General features: G+C 33.8%; 1 protein-coding gene across 2 annotated transcripts in view; it reads left to right on the forward strand.

Moving 5' to 3' along the window:
- Positions 1 to 18,786, forward strand: part of IPO8 (importin 8) — a 73,749-nt gene that overhangs the window by 48,738 nt on the left and 6,225 nt on the right. For both annotated transcript variants that reach the window (XM_057700909.1, XM_057700908.1), the window contains exons 20-22: positions 1,663 to 1,758; positions 11,466 to 11,686; positions 13,580 to 13,785. In XM_057700909.1, coding sequence (XP_057556892.1) covers positions 1,663 to 1,758; positions 11,466 to 11,686; positions 13,580 to 13,785 — 523 coding nt within the window. The remainder of the gene's footprint in view (positions 1 to 1,662; positions 1,759 to 11,465; positions 11,687 to 13,579; positions 13,786 to 18,786) is intronic.

The raw sequence follows: 18,786 nt of genomic DNA on the forward strand, positions 1-18,786 counted from the left end.
GATTCTTGGTTTTGCTAGCTACCTGCTTACGCTTCTGCTCACTGATCCATCTGTTTTCTGGCCTCCACAATTTTATAGCTGTCTCTTTTTTCATTTTCTCTGTCTTTGTGGATGTGTGCCTCTAAAATACCTTTACCTTCATTTTGATGGCCTTTGGGAAGGAATAAAATTGAATGGGGATGTTCAATTTGTCATCTTTATCTGGAATATCTTTTTTTTTAATTTTTTAAAAAATTATTTACTTATTTATTTATTGGCTGCATTGGGTCTTCATTGCTGCACGTGAGCTTTCTCTAGTTGCTGTGAGCAGGGGCTACTCTTTCATTGCGGTGTGCGGGCTTCTCATTGTGGTGGCTTCTCTTGTTGCAATGCATGGGCTCGAGGCACGAGGGCTTCAGTAGTTGTGGCACACAGGCTCAGTAGTTGTGGCACATGGGCTTAATAGTTGTGGCTTATAGGCTTTAAAGCTCAGGCTCAATAGTTGTGGCACATGGGCTTAGTTGCTCTGGGGCATGTGGGATCTTCTTGGAGCAGAGATCGAACCCGTGTCCTCTGCCTTGGCAGGTGGATTCTTAACCACTGCGCCACCTAGGATGTCCGTCCCTGGAATAACTTTTAAATTCAGTTTTCTTAAATGGTATTTGTCTAGGAAATTATCCAGTTCATCTAAGTTTTCAAATATATAAAGAATATAATATTCTTCATAGTATTCTCATTTTTAATCTTTCCTTTATCTGTATTTTTGTCTTTCATTCATAATATTTTTAAATTTTGCTTTCTTTCTATTTAAAAAATAATTTTGACAAGAATTGTTTACTTCATTGAGCCTTTTTTTAATGAATCTATTTTTGATTTCTCTTTTTGTTTATATTCCTAATTTCTGTCTTACCTTTGTTCTCTGGGTTAAGTCTGTTCTTTTCCTTATGTCTTGTGTTTGAACTCTTAGTAATTTTTCCATGTTTCTTAATTTCTAATATAAGCATGCCTCTACTTTATAAATCTCTCTTCTGGGAACCTTATTATAAGGCTACCATACTCTGTGTATGAACAGGTGCACTGTGTAACTGTTCATATCAGTGAAAATACAGAATTGACATTAGGGGAACAGTCTGGTAAGCTTTGTTGTATTAATCTTCTGTAATACTGGATAGTCCTAAATGGTTATAATGTCTATGGAAAGCACTTCAAATTATGAAGTCTATGTGAGGAAATTAAAAGGTGTGTAATATTAAATTTATGGTTTCATTAAGAAAAATTGAGTACATATAGACAAGAATTCAAAAGGAACAGAAAAACACAGGGTTCCTTTCATTGTTTAAGAAGGTTATTTTGTTTTCTTTTGATTTCATTGTATTGTTTTATTGTTTTGATGCCTTCCCTAAAGGGAAGCTTCATTTGTCTAGGCAGTTAACTCATGTGGACTATTTTATTAATCCAAAGTTAAGTAAGTGAATTATTACTCCTTATAAGGAATTAGAGTAGATAAAGAAGACAGATGGACTTTATTTTGAACTTCCTTCTTTGTGTTGGCCAGGTAAACGTATGATGCAAGCAATGCTGTGATTGTAATGGCTGAATTTTTATGTGATATTTACTTCATGTAGACTTGACTAAATTTTTTGCAGTGCTATTTACTGCTGAATGAAATTTTAATTACTGCAGGTACTATGTGGAGATGCAGGAGAAGATGCAGAATGTCACGCAGCCAAACTTCTTGAAGTCATCATTCTTCAGTGCAAAGGAAGGGGAATTGATCAGGTAATGTATCTATAGAGAACATTCTACTTGACGTTTACATTTAAAATTTACATTCCTGATTGATATTTTGCTTATACTGTGATGGAAAATTATAAAGATAGCCTATAGTTTGTATTTACTGGTACCTCCTATGACAAGAATACCCATGCAATTTGGAAATTGTACTTTGCATTCTAGATATATAGAAAAATATGTAATAACTTAAGAGGCTATCAAGCAAATCACAAAGGAGATAAATGTGTAAATGCTACTCAGTTGGATTCCCAGAGATTTGCATTTTCCCTGTTTTTGTGTATGTTATTGAAATATTCCCAGGTATCTTTTTTTAAACCAGAAATGAAGGTACTGTGCACAAAAGAAAAAAAAATTTTCTCTATTGATATAAAAAGTATTATAACAAGATTAATTCAATTTTTGATACAAGTGTGGTATGATATTCAATTACTGAGAAAAAAGTGTTGAAGTGTTCAAATAAAACTGTGGAGTTGTCTCTTTTTTTTCAGTTTTGTAATATTTGCTCCATGTATTTTTTTATGACGGCGTTATTAAGGTATAATTCACATACCATACAGTTCACCCATTTAGAGTGTGTACTTCAGTGGTTTTGTATATAGTCATAGAATTGTGCAACTATTATCATGATCAGTTTTATAATATTTCATCACTACTCCTGAAAAAACTCTACCCATTAGTAGTCACTGCTCATTTCTCCTAAACAACCCACAGCCCTAGGCAACCATTATTCTACTTTTCTTTCTCCATAGATTTGCCTATTATAGACATTTTATATAAATGGAATCATATGTGGTCCTTTGTGAATGACTTCTCTGATTTAGCATAGTGTTTTAAATGTTCATCCACCTTGTCACAGGTATCAGTACTATGTTTTAACTGGTAAATATTCTGTCATATGGATATATGTCATTTATTTTAGCCATTCATCAGTTGATGGACAGTTCTATTATTTCCACATTTTGGCTATTATGAATAATGTTGATATGAACATTTGTATGCAAATTTTCATGTGGACATGTCTTCATTTCTCTTGGTATATATCTAGGAGTGGTAATTCTGTTTCACCATTTGAGGAACTGCCAAACTTTTCCAAAGCAGTTGCACCATTTCGCATTCCTACCAGTAGAGAACGAGGATTCTGATTTCTCCATGCTCTCACCAACACTAGCTTTGTCTTTTTGTTTTAGCTGTCCTAGTAGGTGCAAAGTGGTATCTCGAGGTTTTGCTTTCCATTTTCTTGATGGCTTATTATGTTGAGCATCTTTTCATGTGGCTGTATATATATATATATAATTTTTTTTTTAGAATTGTTTATTCAGATTTTTTCCTATTTTTAATTAGGTTGTCCATTTGTTATTGAGTTGTAGGGATTCTTTATATATATTCTAAATTCAAGTCCTTTATCAGGTGTATAATTTGTAAAAATTTTCTCCCAGTTTTTGTGTTATCACAAAAACTTGATGATGATGATGATATCCTTTGAAGCACAGGAGAGTTAATTTTGGTGATGTCCAATTTATATTTTTTTTCTTGTATTGCTGGGGTTAGCATCATATTTAAGAAACCATTGCTAAATTCAAGTTCACAAAGATTTTCCTCTGTTTTCTTCTAAGGGTGTTATGGTTTTAGTGCTAACGTTTAGGTTTTTAATTCATTTTGAGTTTATTTTTGAATACAGTGTGAGGAAGGGGTACAAATTCATTATTTTGCATGTGGATATCAAGTTGTCTCAGCACCATTTGTTGAAAAAAACTATTCTTTTCCCATTGAATTATCTTGGCACACTTGTCAAATCAATTGATTGTAGATGTGAGGATGTTTTGAAATTAGGCAGTTGGAGGCCCCCAATTTTATTCCTATGTAAGATTTAGGATCAGCTTGTCAATTTGAGGAAAGAAGCCAGCTCGGATTGTGATAGGCATTGTGCTAAATCTGTAGGTCTCTTTGGGAAGTATTGTCACTTTGAGAATATTTAGTTTTTCAATCCCTGAACATGAGATGTCTTTCCTTTTATTTAGGTCATTAATTTTTTTCAAAAAATGTTTTGTAATTTTCAAGTACAAGTTTCTTTTGTCAAAATCTTCCTAAATATGTTATCCTTTTTAATGCTGTTGTAAATGGTATGGTTTTCTTAATTTTATTTTCAAGTTGTTTATTGCCTGTGTTTAGAAGTACATTTTTTTGTGTGTATTTATCCTGTTTCTTGCAAGCTTGCCAAATTTATTAGTTTTAATAGAGGTTCAGAGAATTTCTTATGATTTTCTGTATACAAGGTCATCTCATCTACAGATAGACTTTTACCTTTCTAACCTGGGTGCTTTTTATTTTATTTTTCTTGCCTAATTGCCTTGGCTGGAATCTTCAGTGCAATGTTGAATAGATGTGGTGAGAGGAGACATCTTGTCTTGTTCATGATCTTAGGGGGAGACACATTCCTTTCACCATTAAGTCTGATGTTAACTGTGAGTTTTTCATAGATGTCTTTTATCAGATTGAGTGTGTTCCTGTTTGTTCCTGGTTTGTTGAGTGTTTTGATCATGAAGGAGTGTTGAATTTTGTCAAATGCTTTTTCTGCATCTGTTGAGATGATCATGTAATTTTTGTCCTTTATTCTGTTGATATGGTGTATTGCATTAATTGATTTTCAGATATTAAATCAACCTTGAATTCCTGGTATAAACCCTACTTGATCATGAAGTATGATCCTTTCTATATATTTCTAGATTCAGTTAGGTGGTATTTTTTTTTAAAACTATTTTTGTGTCTATATTTATAAGAGATATTGATCTGTAATTTTTTTTTCTTGTGGTATCTTTGTCTGGCTTTGGAATCAGAGTTATGCTGGCCTCATGGAATGAGTTGGGAAGTGCTCCCTCCTCTTCTATTTTTTGCAAGAGTTTCTGAAGGTTGGTGTTTTTTAAATGTTAGAATTTAGCAGGGAAGCCATCTTTGGCTGAGCTTTTTTTGTGGGTAGTTTTAAAATTACCAATTCAATCTCTTTATTTGTTATAGGTCTACTTGTATTTCTGTTTTTTTTTTTTATTTTTTTGAATTAATATAGGAGTTTGTGTCTTTCTAGGGAGTTGTCCATTTCATCTAAGTTAACTAATTAGTTGGCATGCAGTTCATAATATTTTGTTGTATTTCTTTTTGTTTTTGTAGGTTGGTAATAATGACCCCATTTTGTTCCTGATTTTAGTAATTATCATCTTTTCTTTCTCTGTGTCTGTTTTTCCCCTTTTGTTAGCTGAGGTAAACGTTTGTCAATTTTGTTCATTTTTTCGAGGAACTGATTTATGATTTTGTTGTCTGTTGTTTTTCTGTTTGCTATTTCATTAGTTTTTGCTCTAATCCTCGTAATTTATTCCCTTCTACTTGCTTTGAGTTTAGCTTTCTCTTCTTTTTCCAGAGTCTTGAGGTGGAAGTTTAGGTTATTAGATTGAGATCTTTCTTCTTTTTTTAATATAGAGATTGATAGCTATAAATTTCCCTGTAACCACTGCTTTAGCTATATTCATAGATTTTGGTATGTGTTCATACTCATTCATGTCAAAATATGTTCTTATTTCCCTTGTGATTTATTCTGGACCCATTGGTTGTTTAGAAGTGTGCTGTTAAATTTCCATATGTTTGTCAGTTTACCAAAATTCTTTCTGTTAACGATGTCTAATATTACTCCATTGTAATTGGAGAGCACACTTTGTGTGATTTCTTTCCATGTAAATTTACTAGAGCTTGTTTTATGGCCCCACGTGTAGTCTGTCCTGGAGATGGTTCCATGTGTGCTTGAAAATCATATGTCCTTTGCTGTTATTGGGCCGAGTGTTCCATAGATGTTTGTTGGATCTAGTTGACTTATGTTAAGTCTTTGATTTTATTTTTGGTGATCTTCTACCTAATTGTTCTATTCATTATCAACAGTGAAGTGTTAAAGTCTCCAACTGTTGTTGAATTATCTAGTTCTCCCTTTATTTCTGTCCATTCTTGTTTCATGTATTTTGGGGCTCTGTTAGGTGTATGTTTATAATGGTTTTATCTTCCTGATGAATTGACCCTTTTATCAGTAAAAATGTCTCTCTTTATCTCTTGTAACAATTTTTGTTTGTTTTGATGTTTTTGTCTAATATTAGTATATCCATTTCAGCTTTCTTATGGTTACTATTTGCATGATACATTTTTTTGCATCCTGTTACTTTCAACCTGTTGGTATCTTTGAATTGAGCTATTCATATTTACTGTTGTTACTGTTACACATAGATCCAATCTGTCATTTTATTTTTTGTTTATATGTCTCATGTTTTGTTGTTGTTCCCCTATTCTTTCTTTACTGCTTTCTTTTGAATTACGTACATATTTTCTAATGTAACATTTTAATTCCTTTATTTTTTTTCCACTGTTTTAAACATTTTTCTTAGTGGTTGCTCTAGGGCTTACCGTATATACCTTATTTTGTAAGAATATACTTCGGAATTGGATTAACCTAATTTTAATGAGGTATCGGTACATTACTCTTATATAGGTATCGGTACATTACTGTTATATATATACCTCTTCCTCCTTTTTGTATTATTACTGTCATATGTGTTGCATCTGCCTATGTTACAAACCCAGCAATACACTGTTTGTAATTATTACTGTTTGTATTTTTATTTCAAAGAAGTTAAGAAAAAAGGCAACCAAGTATATATCTACAGAATTTGCTCTATTAGCCTTCTTATTTACCATTTCTCAGTTCTCTTTTTTTGTTGCTGTGGATTGGAGTTACCATCTGGTGTCATTTCCTTATTCCAGTAGAATCTTGCTTCTACATCCTTTGTATTGTTAATGTTGAATATATTTTATAGTTTCAATAGTATAATTACAACGTTATATTATGTGATTACTTTTTAAAACAGTTAAGAAAGTGAAAGAAATACTATTTTTATTATTTTTTATAATTACACAGTTACCTTTCCTGGAGGGAGAGAGAGTGTGTGTGTCTTTTTTGTTTTTTTTAATAAATTTATTTATATATTTATTTCTGTTTTTGGCTGCATTGGGTTTCTGTTGCTGTGTGCAGGCTTCCTCTAGTTGCAGAGAGTGGGGACTACTCTTCCTTGCGGTGCAGGAGCTTCTCTTGTTGCGGACCATGGGCTCTAGGTGCGTGGGCTTCAGTAGTTGTGGCACACGGGCTCAGTAGTTGTGGTTCACGGGCTCTAGAGCGCAGGCTCAGTAATTGTGGCACACGGGCTTAGTTGCTCTGCAGCATGTGGAATCTTCCCAGACCAAGGATCGAACCCATGTCCCCTGCACTGGCAGGTGGATTCTTAACCACTGATCCATCTGGGGAGTCCTGTGTGTGTCTTTGTCTTTGAATTACCCTCTGGGTCACTTGCTTTCAGCCTGAAGAACTTCCTTTAATATTTTTTGTAGGTTAGGTCTGCTAGCAATGAATTCTCTGTTTTTGTTTTCTGAGAATGTCTTTATTTCACTTTCAGTGAGGTTGAGGTCTGAAGGTGTTAGTTCTGTTCTAAGCAAGTAACATTGGGAGTGGAAGATTAGAACAAGATTCATAGTGGGAGTCATTGCAGACATTGCATAGAAAACACTAAAAAAAAAAAAAAAAAAACCAAGACATTAGATGAGGAGTGCAGGGAAAAGCCTGTGAGGACAGGTTTGCCTTGGAAAACAGATGATCTTTTCCACAGATACAGAAAGTATAGATACCAGGAGATGGGAATAGAGTGATATTACTCAAATGGTGACCATCTAATGGTGTTAGTAGGTGTTCATTAAAAAGTATATTCAATGGTCTGGGAAAAATTGGGTAAAACAAAATTCGTTTCTTTATTGCTTGAATTCTTAGTGCCTTTATCTGGAAATGTGCCTAAGGGACATTATTCTCTGTTTTCCAAAATAATTTAACAATGGAATCTTTTTGTTTTCCAAACCTAAGGAACATCTATTAACTGTTGTGACAGTGCTGTTTAGATAATGCTGATACAGAGATGTGCCTTCAGGTAGAAAGAAGGGATGTGGAAGCTTAAGTCCAATGACTTTATTGTCGCAGTTAAATAGGAAGAGTTGTAGAAATTTTAGTTTGGAGGAGTCTAGTAAGTAGTAAAGAATTGAATAAAAGAATTGCTTTTAGCTGAATAGACTCATTTGAAGTTAGCAAGTAAGAATTTCGTATGTAATACAGTGAGTTTATACTCCTAAAACTGGGTTGTCAGAGGGATTGGACAGTTGGGACAAAGTTCTTTCAACTTTGGTCAGTGGGAGTTTGCCATATGAGTGCTTTTGACCTGACTCTAGTAGTGTTTGGAAGTCTTCTGCTATCTGGTGTGACTAGATGTTCCAAGTTTATCTAGTACATTTCCCGCCCTACCCTGGAAAATGGTATTCCAAGAGTATAAGCACAAGGGATATTCCTTGCTATTGAGTTGGTCTTTATTTCCACAAAAGAGAACCAGGAAATACATATTATATTATTTTAAGATTAATGCATCATTAGTAGATGCATTTTTCCAGTTCAAATTCAGAACAACATTATTTTTACTTAACCTAATTGATCCTAGTCAATATCTCCCACACCCAAAGTGTCAATGTCAGAGTAATTATACCAGTATTATCACCAACATATGATTACTATGAATGGTTTAAAATTTTTTAGTAGCTCTTTTTATCTCAAGGGTATATTCATATGCTAGAGTTATTTATAGCCAAACGAGAAAAATCATAAATTTTAAAGTAATTTAAAATAATCCTTGTTTGTTTATTTCATTTTAACTTTTAGGGATTGCTTAAATGTTTTGTGAATAAATAAAACGTATGCATAGTCTAAAGTCTAATTTACAAAACAAGGTATATTCAGGAAAATCTGGCTTCCATCCCTGTCCCCTCTAGCATTGCTTTCTTTCCACATTTCTACACCCCCCAACCCCCAACCCTGGTTTTTAGTTTATCCTTTCATTTTAAAAAATAAGCAGGTAGTTATATTCATGCTGTCCTCACCTTCTTAAACAGTAGCATACTAAACATATTTTTTTCCCATCTTGCCTTCTTCACTTAATGATATATCTGCAGATCACTCCATGGTAGTATATGGAGGTATTCTGCATAATCAATCCCCATCGCTGACTTTGTTTTAATATAATATAAAGCGATCATTTTAGTTTTACTAATTTTGAAACCTCAAAGCTTCTTTATATTCTTAATGACTTTGCATGTAATAGTAGATATTTGTTAAAATGAAGGTTTGTTATTAAAACATGTCAAAAAGAGCTTTTCAGACTTAGTTTACATTTTCTTATGGCTTCATTGATTCACAATAATTATTTAACTGTAGTAATAATTTTTAATGTAGCCTATATCATATGTATGCTCTATATCAAAATATGAGACAAAATCAATAATCAGCCTAGTCATATCTTTATAAAAATCTCAATCTTAAAAGTACCACGTGTAGTCATGTGTTTTGATTTTATACATCATCCTAACAAGTCTAGATACTAATGTACTTATAATTTGGCTTACTAAAGGAAACAGATTGAATTTGTCTTAAATTTTTAAATGAAACTCTGATTAGTTTTTAATAGACTTTATTTTTCAGAGTAGTTATAGGTTCACAGCAAAATTGAGCAGACGATATAGAGATTTCTCCTGTACCCCTGACCCCACACGTGCATGGCCTTCCCCATTATCAACCTCTGTACCTCTGCCAGGATGCTACATTGGTTATAACCGATGAACCTGCTGACAGCTCATTATCACCCAGAGCCCGCAGTTTACACTAGGGTGCACTCTTGGTATACACACTTTATAGGTTTGGACAAATGTATTATGACATGTATCTACCATTATAGTATCGTGCAGACTAGTTTCACTACACTGCCCTAAAAACCCTCTGTATTCTGCCTATTCATCCCATCCTCCCCTGAAACTTTGATTTTTAAAGTTTAATTTAAAAATGAACTTATATTAAGACCTCAGAATTTTATTTTACACAAATCATTTTAGCCCATCTGTTTTTGAAAATTGAACTATAATTGCTGTGCAATATTGTATAAGTCACAGGTGTGCGATATAGTGATTCACAAATTTTAAAGGTTGTACTCCATTTGTGGTTATTATAAAATACTGGTTATATTACCCATGTAATTTGTACCTCCTACTCCTCTACCCCTATACTGCTCCTCCCCCCTTCCCTCTCCCCAGTGGTAATCACTAGTTTATTCTCTATGTCTGTGAGTCTACTTCTTTTTTGTTGTACTCACTAGTTTGTTGTATTTTTTAGATTCCACATGTAAGTGATATCATACAGTTTTTGTCTTTCTCTGTCCAATTGATTTCACTTAGGATAATGCCCTCCAAGTCCATTTATGTTGCTGCAGATGGCACAATTTCATTTTTTATTATGACTGAGCAGTATTTCATTGTGTATATGTACCACATCTTCTTTATCCATTCATCTGTTGATGGGCACTTAGGTTGCTTTCATATCTTGGCAATTATAAATAATGCTGCTATGAGCATTGGGGTGCATGTATCTTTTTGAATTAGTGTTTATGTTTTTTTTCAAATATATACCCAAGTGTGGAATTGCTGGGTCATATGGTAGTTCTTTTTTTTTTTTTTTGAGAAACCTCCACACTGTTTTCCACAGTTAGCCCATTCCTTTTAATTGAAAGTAACTGTTAGGAAATGTTTCTAATAAAATTAATCAATATTGAACTTTAGAATTGGAGTCATATGATTTTAATGTATGAAGTCCACCAGTTTTCTTTAGTCTTTTGCTTATACCTACAGGAATTTTCTTTTTCAGAAATTGTATTGAGATATAGTTAACATAAAATTATATTAATTTCAGGTATACAACGTGATTCAATATTTGTATATACAGTGAGATGTTCATGACAGTAAGTCTAGTTAACATCCATCACCATACATAGTTAATTTGTTTTTCTTGTGTTGAGAGCTTTTAACATCTGCTATTTCTTAGCAACTTTTAAACGTACAATACAGTATTAAGTTTAGTCACCATGTCATGCATTACATCCCTGTGACTTTTTTTAGGAATTTTTTTCCTCAACAGAAATTCTGATCCCATCATGCTTATTCTTAGTCTCACTTTTTTACACTTAACCCTTGAACAATGCAGGAGTTAGAGGTGTTGACCCTCTGCACAGTCAGAAATCCACGTATACCTTACAGTTGGCCCTCTGCATACACGTGGTTTCTCCCTATCCATGGATTCAACCAACCAGATAGTGTAGTAGTATAGTATTTACTATTGAAAAAAATCTGCATTTAAGTAGACCCATATAGTTCAAACTTGCGTTGTTCAGGGGTCAACTGTATTTGCAATTTGATTTATCAAAGAATAATTCCACCCTAGTCATTTTAACTTAAACACGGAAGTGACTAAGTCTACATTTGGATTATCACCATCATTTGATTACTAAAGAGATTACTAAATGTAACCTAGTTACTAAATGTAATCTTCACTTAAAAAAGAAGGAGACATTTTGGCACTGCTCTAGGACCTCTTTTTGGCCATTTAATTTCTCTGGGTTTAATAATTCTCAAAATGATTTAAAAAAGCAAAAGTTTCATTGTCATTAAGAGTATCTTATTTATTGGTAACACTTTACCAACATTCAGCTTTCTATAAAAGTTACTTGATTTCTCTTTTTTCTTTTTTTCCCCGCTAGTGCATTCCACTCTTTGTTCAACTTGTTTTGGAGAGATTAACCCGAGGGGTCAAAACTAGTGAGCTTCGTACCATGTGTCTTCAGGTTGCAATTGCTGCCTTGTACTACAACCCTGACTTGCTGCTACATACTTTAGAACGAATTCAGTTGCCTCACAACCCTGGACCTGTAACTGTACAGTTTATAAATCAGTGGATGAATGACACAGATTGTTTTCTCGGGTATGTACGTGTCTTTTTGATTTCACACTGCATTTCTGTTCTGGAAAGTTGACTTTTTAATATGTACATATAATAGCATATAGAGAGACAATTTTCATATCTTAAGAATTGTTTTTAGTGTATTGTTAACATAATATTAAATCTTTAGAGAATTAAGAATGTGTTTCAGCAGTATAATCTGGTTGAAAGAATACAGGCTCTGAAAATTAGGTATGGCCGTTCCCCACTTGTTTTTGACTTATGTGTATCGTTATATCTCTAGGCGACAAGAATTAAGTGTCCACTTAGGTTCCATGACTGTTAAGTGTCTATGGGTAACAACATTCTAAATGGAGTCATGTTTCTAAGGAAAGTACCAGTCTGGTAAAGATATAAAGACCTCAGGGGAGCCTTGTTCTCAAATGTGAGGTCAGAAGATTGTTAGTTGTAGTCCAGGTCCTACCCTGGTTGGAGAGTTTGGCTTTATGTGAAGCACTCTCCTAGCTTTCCAATATAGGAAAAATGAGATCCTAAGTAGTAGTTAAATGCCCACCTGAAGTGACCCAACACATGTAAGTGACCATGTTGTGCTAGAATTTGAGCTACACTGCTAGTTTGTTTAAAACATTAGAAATAACGTGTTCTTTTTAAGTTTTGTAAGTTATCATTTAGAACATTGCCAAGTGGTGGAGAGATGATGGAGAGGCCTGAATTAGGGTGGTAGAAAAAGAATAGGGGAACATATTTATAAGTTGCTATGTGTATTCTAATTTTTCTACTTGTAAGAGACTGGAATTTGTCCCTGATTTAGATTTATTCCTTTGAAAGGAAGAAGATACTTTAAAAAGAAATTGTGTTTAAAGTTAGCTCTGACAAAGATTTAGAGAGTAGAGATTTAGTCATTCACAGTTACACAGTTAGTGATATCTAAAAGCAATTTTCCAGAAACAGAAGCTGTGTCTCAGCTATTGTATAGATTGGGTACACTTGGACTGTGCTTCCTGGGACTCTTCAGAGCCCCACTCGATAATCACCTTCTGTGCTGTGATCCAGTTGACACCTGGTGTGCACTGCTGGTTGGAGGCTATGTGGATGAGGAAGCCGTCAGGTCAAGCACAGTTCCTGTTATAGTATATTATACTTTGGCATTAGTGCCATTCCAATCAAGCAATGGAAATAATGAAGAATTATAGAAGGTAGTAATGTATTTGTCATTGGGTTTGTTGTATATTACTCTCATTTTGAATCACTGACAGTGAATTTTTTGTTCATACCTGCAATTTTAAGTGTTGTACTAATATAGTAAATCTTTTCATTATTAATATTTTTAGTTTTAAACAATTTAGAAGCAACATTCGTACAAAAATGTGTGATATATATTGGTCAAACTTTTTTTCCATCAGAATTAAATTTTCCTTATCCTGTTTTATAGCACAGGACATTTGGTAGACTTACTTATAGCTATTATGTTCAGCTTATTAGAGCTGAGTTTTTGGAGTAGCTTTTGGCACGTGGGGTTAGTATATAGTATATGTGCCAAGATACCTTGTAGACCAGTCCAATGAAGACAGAGTCTAAGGGACTCCTTCTTTTTTCCATTGGAAAGGAATTTTATTCTCGCTTTAATAAAAGTTGCTATGCTAAGGCCAACATATAGCATTTGTATTAATCATAAATTGATGTTACAGCAAGATTCACCATATTAATTACAGACTCCCCTGGGTCTTTGACGATGATAATTGTTTTACACAGCTTGATTTACATAGGATTTCTTATGGTACAAAATGGCGATACTTCTGTGTAACTACAGTGAATGAACCTTAGAGTACACCTTGGACATTCCTTTTTGTAATTTCTTCAGAATTTGTTCTCATTTCTCATGTGTACCTTTTTTTTCCCCTTTATAATTTGTAGGCATCATGACCGGAAGATGTGTATAATAGGACTGAGTATCCTTTTGGAATTGCAGAATCGACCTCCTGCAGTAGATGCTGTGGTGGGACAGATTGTGCCCTCAATTCTTTTCCTTTTCCTTGGCCTAAAGCAGGTCTGTGCTACCAGACAACTGGTAAATCGGGAAGATAGTTCAAAAGCAGAGAAAACCGATATGGAAGAAAATGGTAAAGTGTTCTAATTGCAATTAATGCTAGAGTTGATTTTGACTTGAATATGTGTTTTCTTTGAGTTTTAACCTATTTGGAAGCATTAAACAGATTTACATTTCTTGGCCTGTTGCACATTTAACAAATATTTTGGGTTTGGTTGACTTAATTATAGTAGTCCCTTCTTACCACAATTTTGGTTTCATGGTTTCAGTTGTCTAAAAATATTAAATGGAAAATTCTTGGAATTAACAATTCATAACTTCATTTATTTATTTATTATTGAAGTATAGTTGATTTACAATATTTATTAGTTTCAGGTGTACAACATACATAGTGATTCACTGTTTTTATAGATTATACTGTGTTTAAAGTTATTATAAAATGTTGGCTGTATTCCCTGTGCTGTGCATTATATCCTTATGCTTATTTATTTTATATTTAGTAGTTTGTAATCTCTTACTCTATCTTGCCTCTCCTCACTTCCCTCTCCCCAGTGGTAATTACTAGTTTTTTCTCTGTATCTGTGAGTCTGTTTCTGTTTTGTTATATTCATTTGTTTCTTTTATTTTTTATATTCCATATGTAAGTGTAACATACAGTATGTGTCTTTCTCTGTCTGACATAATTCATTAAGCATAATATCCTCCAGGTCTATCCATGCTCTTGCAAATAGCAAGATTTCAGTCTTTTTTATGACTGAATAGTATTCCATCATAGATCTTTATTTATTTATTTATTTATTTATTTATTTGCTGCATTAGGTCTTCACTGCTGTGCATGGATTTTCTCTAGTTGCATTGAATGGGGGCTGCTCTTCCTTGTGGTGTGTGGGCTTCTCATTGTGGTGGCTTCGCTTGTTGTGGAGCATGGGCTCTAGGCGTGTTAGCTTCAGTTGTGGCATATGGGCTCAATAGTTGTGGCTCATGGGCTCTAGAGCACAGGCTCAGTAGTTGTGGCACACAGGCTTAGTTGCTCCGTGGCATGTGGGATCTTCCTGGTCCAGGGCTCGAACCCATGGCCCCTGCATTAGCAGGCAGATTCTTAACCACTGTGCCACCAGGGAAGTCCCTCCATCACATATCTCACCACATCTTTATTATCCATTCATTTGTTGATGAACATTTGGGTTGCTTCCTTATTTTGGTTGTTGTAAATAATGCTGCTGTGAACTTTGGCATGTATGTATCATTTTGAATTAGTGTTTTTGTTTTCTTTGGATATATATCCAGGAGTGAAATTGCTGGATCATACTTTTAGTTTTTTGAGAAACCTCATGCTGTTTTCTGTAGTGGCTATACCGATTTACATCCCCAGCAACAGTGTGCAAGGGTTCCCTTTTCTCCATATCCTTGCCAACTTTTGTTATTTGTTGATAGCCATTCTTACTAAGAGGGGTCAGATGATATCTCACTGTGGTTTTGATTTGCATTTCTCTAATGGTTAGCTGTGTTGAACATCTTTGATGTGCCTGTTGGCTATCAGTATGTCTTCTTTGAAAAAATGTATATTCAGGTCTTCTGCCCATTTTTTAATTGGGTCATTTGGTTTTTTGACATTGAGTTGTATGAGCTGTTTATATATTTTTGATATTAACCCCTTATCATATTATATCAGTTGCAAATATTTTCTCCCATTTATAGTTTGTCTCTTCATTTTGTTGATGGTTTCCTTTGCTGTGCAAAAGCTTTTAAGCGTAATTAAATCCCATTTGTTTATTTTTGCTTTAGTTTCCTTTGCCTTGGGAGATAGACCCCTAAAAATATTGCTGCAATTTATGTTAAAGGATGTTCTACTTTTCTTCTAGGAGTTTTATGGTTTCTGCTTGTACATTTAGGTCTTTAATCCATTTTGAGTTTATTTTTGTACGTGGTGTGAGAAAATGTTCTAATCTCATTCTTTTACATATAGCTGTCCAGTTTTCCCAGCACCACTTACTGTTGAAGAAACTGATATTCCCCATTGTATATTCTTGCCTCCTTTGTCATAGTTGAATCAATCCTAAATGCAGGGATTTATTTCTGGGCTCTCTATTCTGTTCCAGTGATCTATGTGTTTGTTTTTGTGCCAGTACTGTACTGTTTTGAATACTGTAGCTTTGTAGCATAGTCTGAAATCAAAGAGCATGATACCTCCAGCTCTGTTCTTTTTTGTCAAGATTACTTTGACAATTCAGGGTCTTTTGTGGTTCCATGTAAATTTTAGGATGATTTGTTCTAGTTTTGTGAAAGGTATCATGGGTATTTTTGATAGGCATTAAATCTATAGATTGCTTTGGGTAGTATGGATGTTTTAGTGATATTAATTCTTCCAACCCATGAGCATGGGATATCTTTCCATTTCTTTGTATCATCTTTCATTTCCTTCATCTGTGTTTTATAGTTTTCAGAGTGCAGGTCTTTCCTCCTTGGATAAGTTTATCCCTAGATTTTTAATTCTTTTTGATGTGATTTTAAACAGAATTGTTTTCTTGTTTTCTCTTTTTTGCAACTTTACTGAGTTCATTTATTAGTTCTAAAAGCTGTTTGGTGGGGAGTTTAGGGTTTTCTATATGTACTATTACGTCATCTGAAAATAGTGACAGTTTTATTTCCTTTCCAACTTGGATGCCTTTGATTTCTTTTTCTTATCTGATTGCTGTGGCTTGAACTTCCAATAGTATGTTAAATAGAAGTGGCAACAGTGGGTATCCTTATCTTTACAGGAAAATGAATTTAGAGGAAAATCTTTTAGCTTTCACTGCTGTGTATGATGTTAGCTGTGAGTTTGTCATAAATGGTCTTTATTATGTTGAGATATGTTCCCTCTATACCCACTTTGATGAGAGTTTTTGTCATGAATGGATGTTGAATTTTGTCAAATGCTTTTTCTTAGCTATTATGATGATCATGTGGTTTTTATCCTTTCTTTTTTTAATGTGGTGTATCACATTGATTCATTTGTGGACATTGAATCATCTTTGCATCCCTGGAATAAATCTCATGGGATCATGGTGTATGGTCCTTTTTACAAATTGTTGAATTTGGTTTGCTAATATTCTGTTGAGGATTTTTGCATCTATATTAATCAGAGATATTGGCCTGTAATTTTCTTTTTTTTGTGGTGTCTTTGTCTGCTTTTAGTGGCCTCATAGAATGAATTTGGGAGTGTTCTCTTCAGTTTTTTGGAATAGTTTGTGAAGAATAGGTATAGCTTTTCTTTATGCATTTGGTAGAATTCTCATGTTAAGCTGTACAGTTTTGTTTGCTGGAAATTTTTTGATTTTGAATTCAGTTTTACCACTCTTTATTCAGAATGTCTGTATCTTCCTGATTCAGTCTTGGAAGATTGTATGTTTCTAGAAATGTTTCCATTCCTTCTAGGTTGTCTAATTTGTTGGCATATAACTATTTGTAGTATTCACTTATGATTTTTTGGTATCTCTGTGATGTCAGTTGTAATTTCTCCTCTTTCATTTGTTTATTTATTTATTTGTGTCCTCTCTCTTTTTTCTTAATGAGCCTGGCTAAAGACTTATCAATTTTGTTTATTTTTCTAAAACAAAAACAAAAACAAAAAATCAACCCAGTTCTTGATTTTTTTCTTTTTTTTTTTTTTTTTTGGTCTCTGTTTTATTTATTTCCTCTCTGAACTTTATTATTTCCTTCCTTCTTCTGACTTTGACCTTTGTTTCTATTTTTCTGATTCCTTTAGATGGTATATTAGGTTGTTTAGTTGAGATTTTTCTTGCTTCTTGAGGTACGCCTGGGTTGCTATATAATTCCGTCTTAGAACTGCTTTTGCTGTGTCATGTAGATTTCAGAAAGTTGTGTTTTTATTTTTGTTTATCTCAAGGTATTTTCTGATTTCCTCTTTGATTGCTTCATTCATCCACTGCTGTTTTAGTAGCCTGTTGTTTAGTCTCCATGTGTTTATGTTTTCCCCATTTTTCTACCTGTAATTGATTCCTAGTTTCATACTGTTGCGATAGGACAAAATGCTTGATATAATGTCTGTCCCCTTAAATTTGTTGAGTCTTGTTTTGTGGCCTAGCATGTGTTCTCTCCTGGAGAATGTTCCATGTGCACTTAAAAAAAAATATAGATTCTGCCATTTTTGGATGTAGTGTTCTGTAGATACCTATTAAGTCCAGCTGGTCTAATGTGTCATTTAAGACTACTCTTTCTTTATTGATTTTCTGTCTGGATGACCTATCCAGTGACGTAAGTGGGTTGTTAAAGTCTTACTATTATTGTATTATTGTCAATTTCTCCCTTTATGCCTGTTAGTATTTGTTTTATATATTTAGGTGTGTATATGTTAACAAATGCTATGTTCTTTTCTTGTATTGATCCCTTTATCATTATATAATGCCCTTCTTTATCTTTTGTTATAGCCTTTGTTTTAAAGTCTACTTTATCTGATATGAGTATTGCTACCCCTTCTTTCTTATTGTATCCATTGCATGAAGTATGTTTTTCCATCCCCTCACTTTCAGTCTGTGTGTGTCTTCAGCTCTGAAGTGAGTCTCTTGTAACTGTTTATTTTGCCAAATATATGCAGACAATCACAGAATTCTTTTTTTCAGTGTGTTGTACTCTTTATAATTTCTTTCTTTGCACTCTATTGGGTTATAATTATTATGACTTGAGGGAAAATTTTCTAGTAATATCCCAGACTTTCTTGTTGAATTTCCTATTGAAGTATAGGGTGATTAACCAGTAAAGGTATCTCTTGCTGTCTTTGTTATTATACCTTTATATATATATATATATTGTGTGTGTTGTGTGTATGTGGTGAAAACTATGGTTTCTTGCCTTATCCCCAAAACTACCTTGCAGTTTAATCCGCGTACTTCAGTATGGTGTGTTTTATAGAACTAGGTTTAGATTAATATTGTCTGGTTCGGGTTTATTCTGGTTTTTCCTCTTAGGTTGATTTTGTTCTGCATTTACTGTCTTCTGGTTACTTATAATACTGGACTAACTGCTTGGAACAGACCAGCCCTGAAAATAGAAACTGAATCTATGGAGATACACA

The sequence above is a fragment of the Hippopotamus amphibius genome, chromosome 12 (assembly GCF_030028045.1).
Source record: "Hippopotamus amphibius kiboko isolate mHipAmp2 chromosome 12, mHipAmp2.hap2, whole genome shotgun sequence".
NCBI classification, from domain to species: Eukaryota; Metazoa; Chordata; class Mammalia; order Artiodactyla; family Hippopotamidae; genus Hippopotamus; species Hippopotamus amphibius.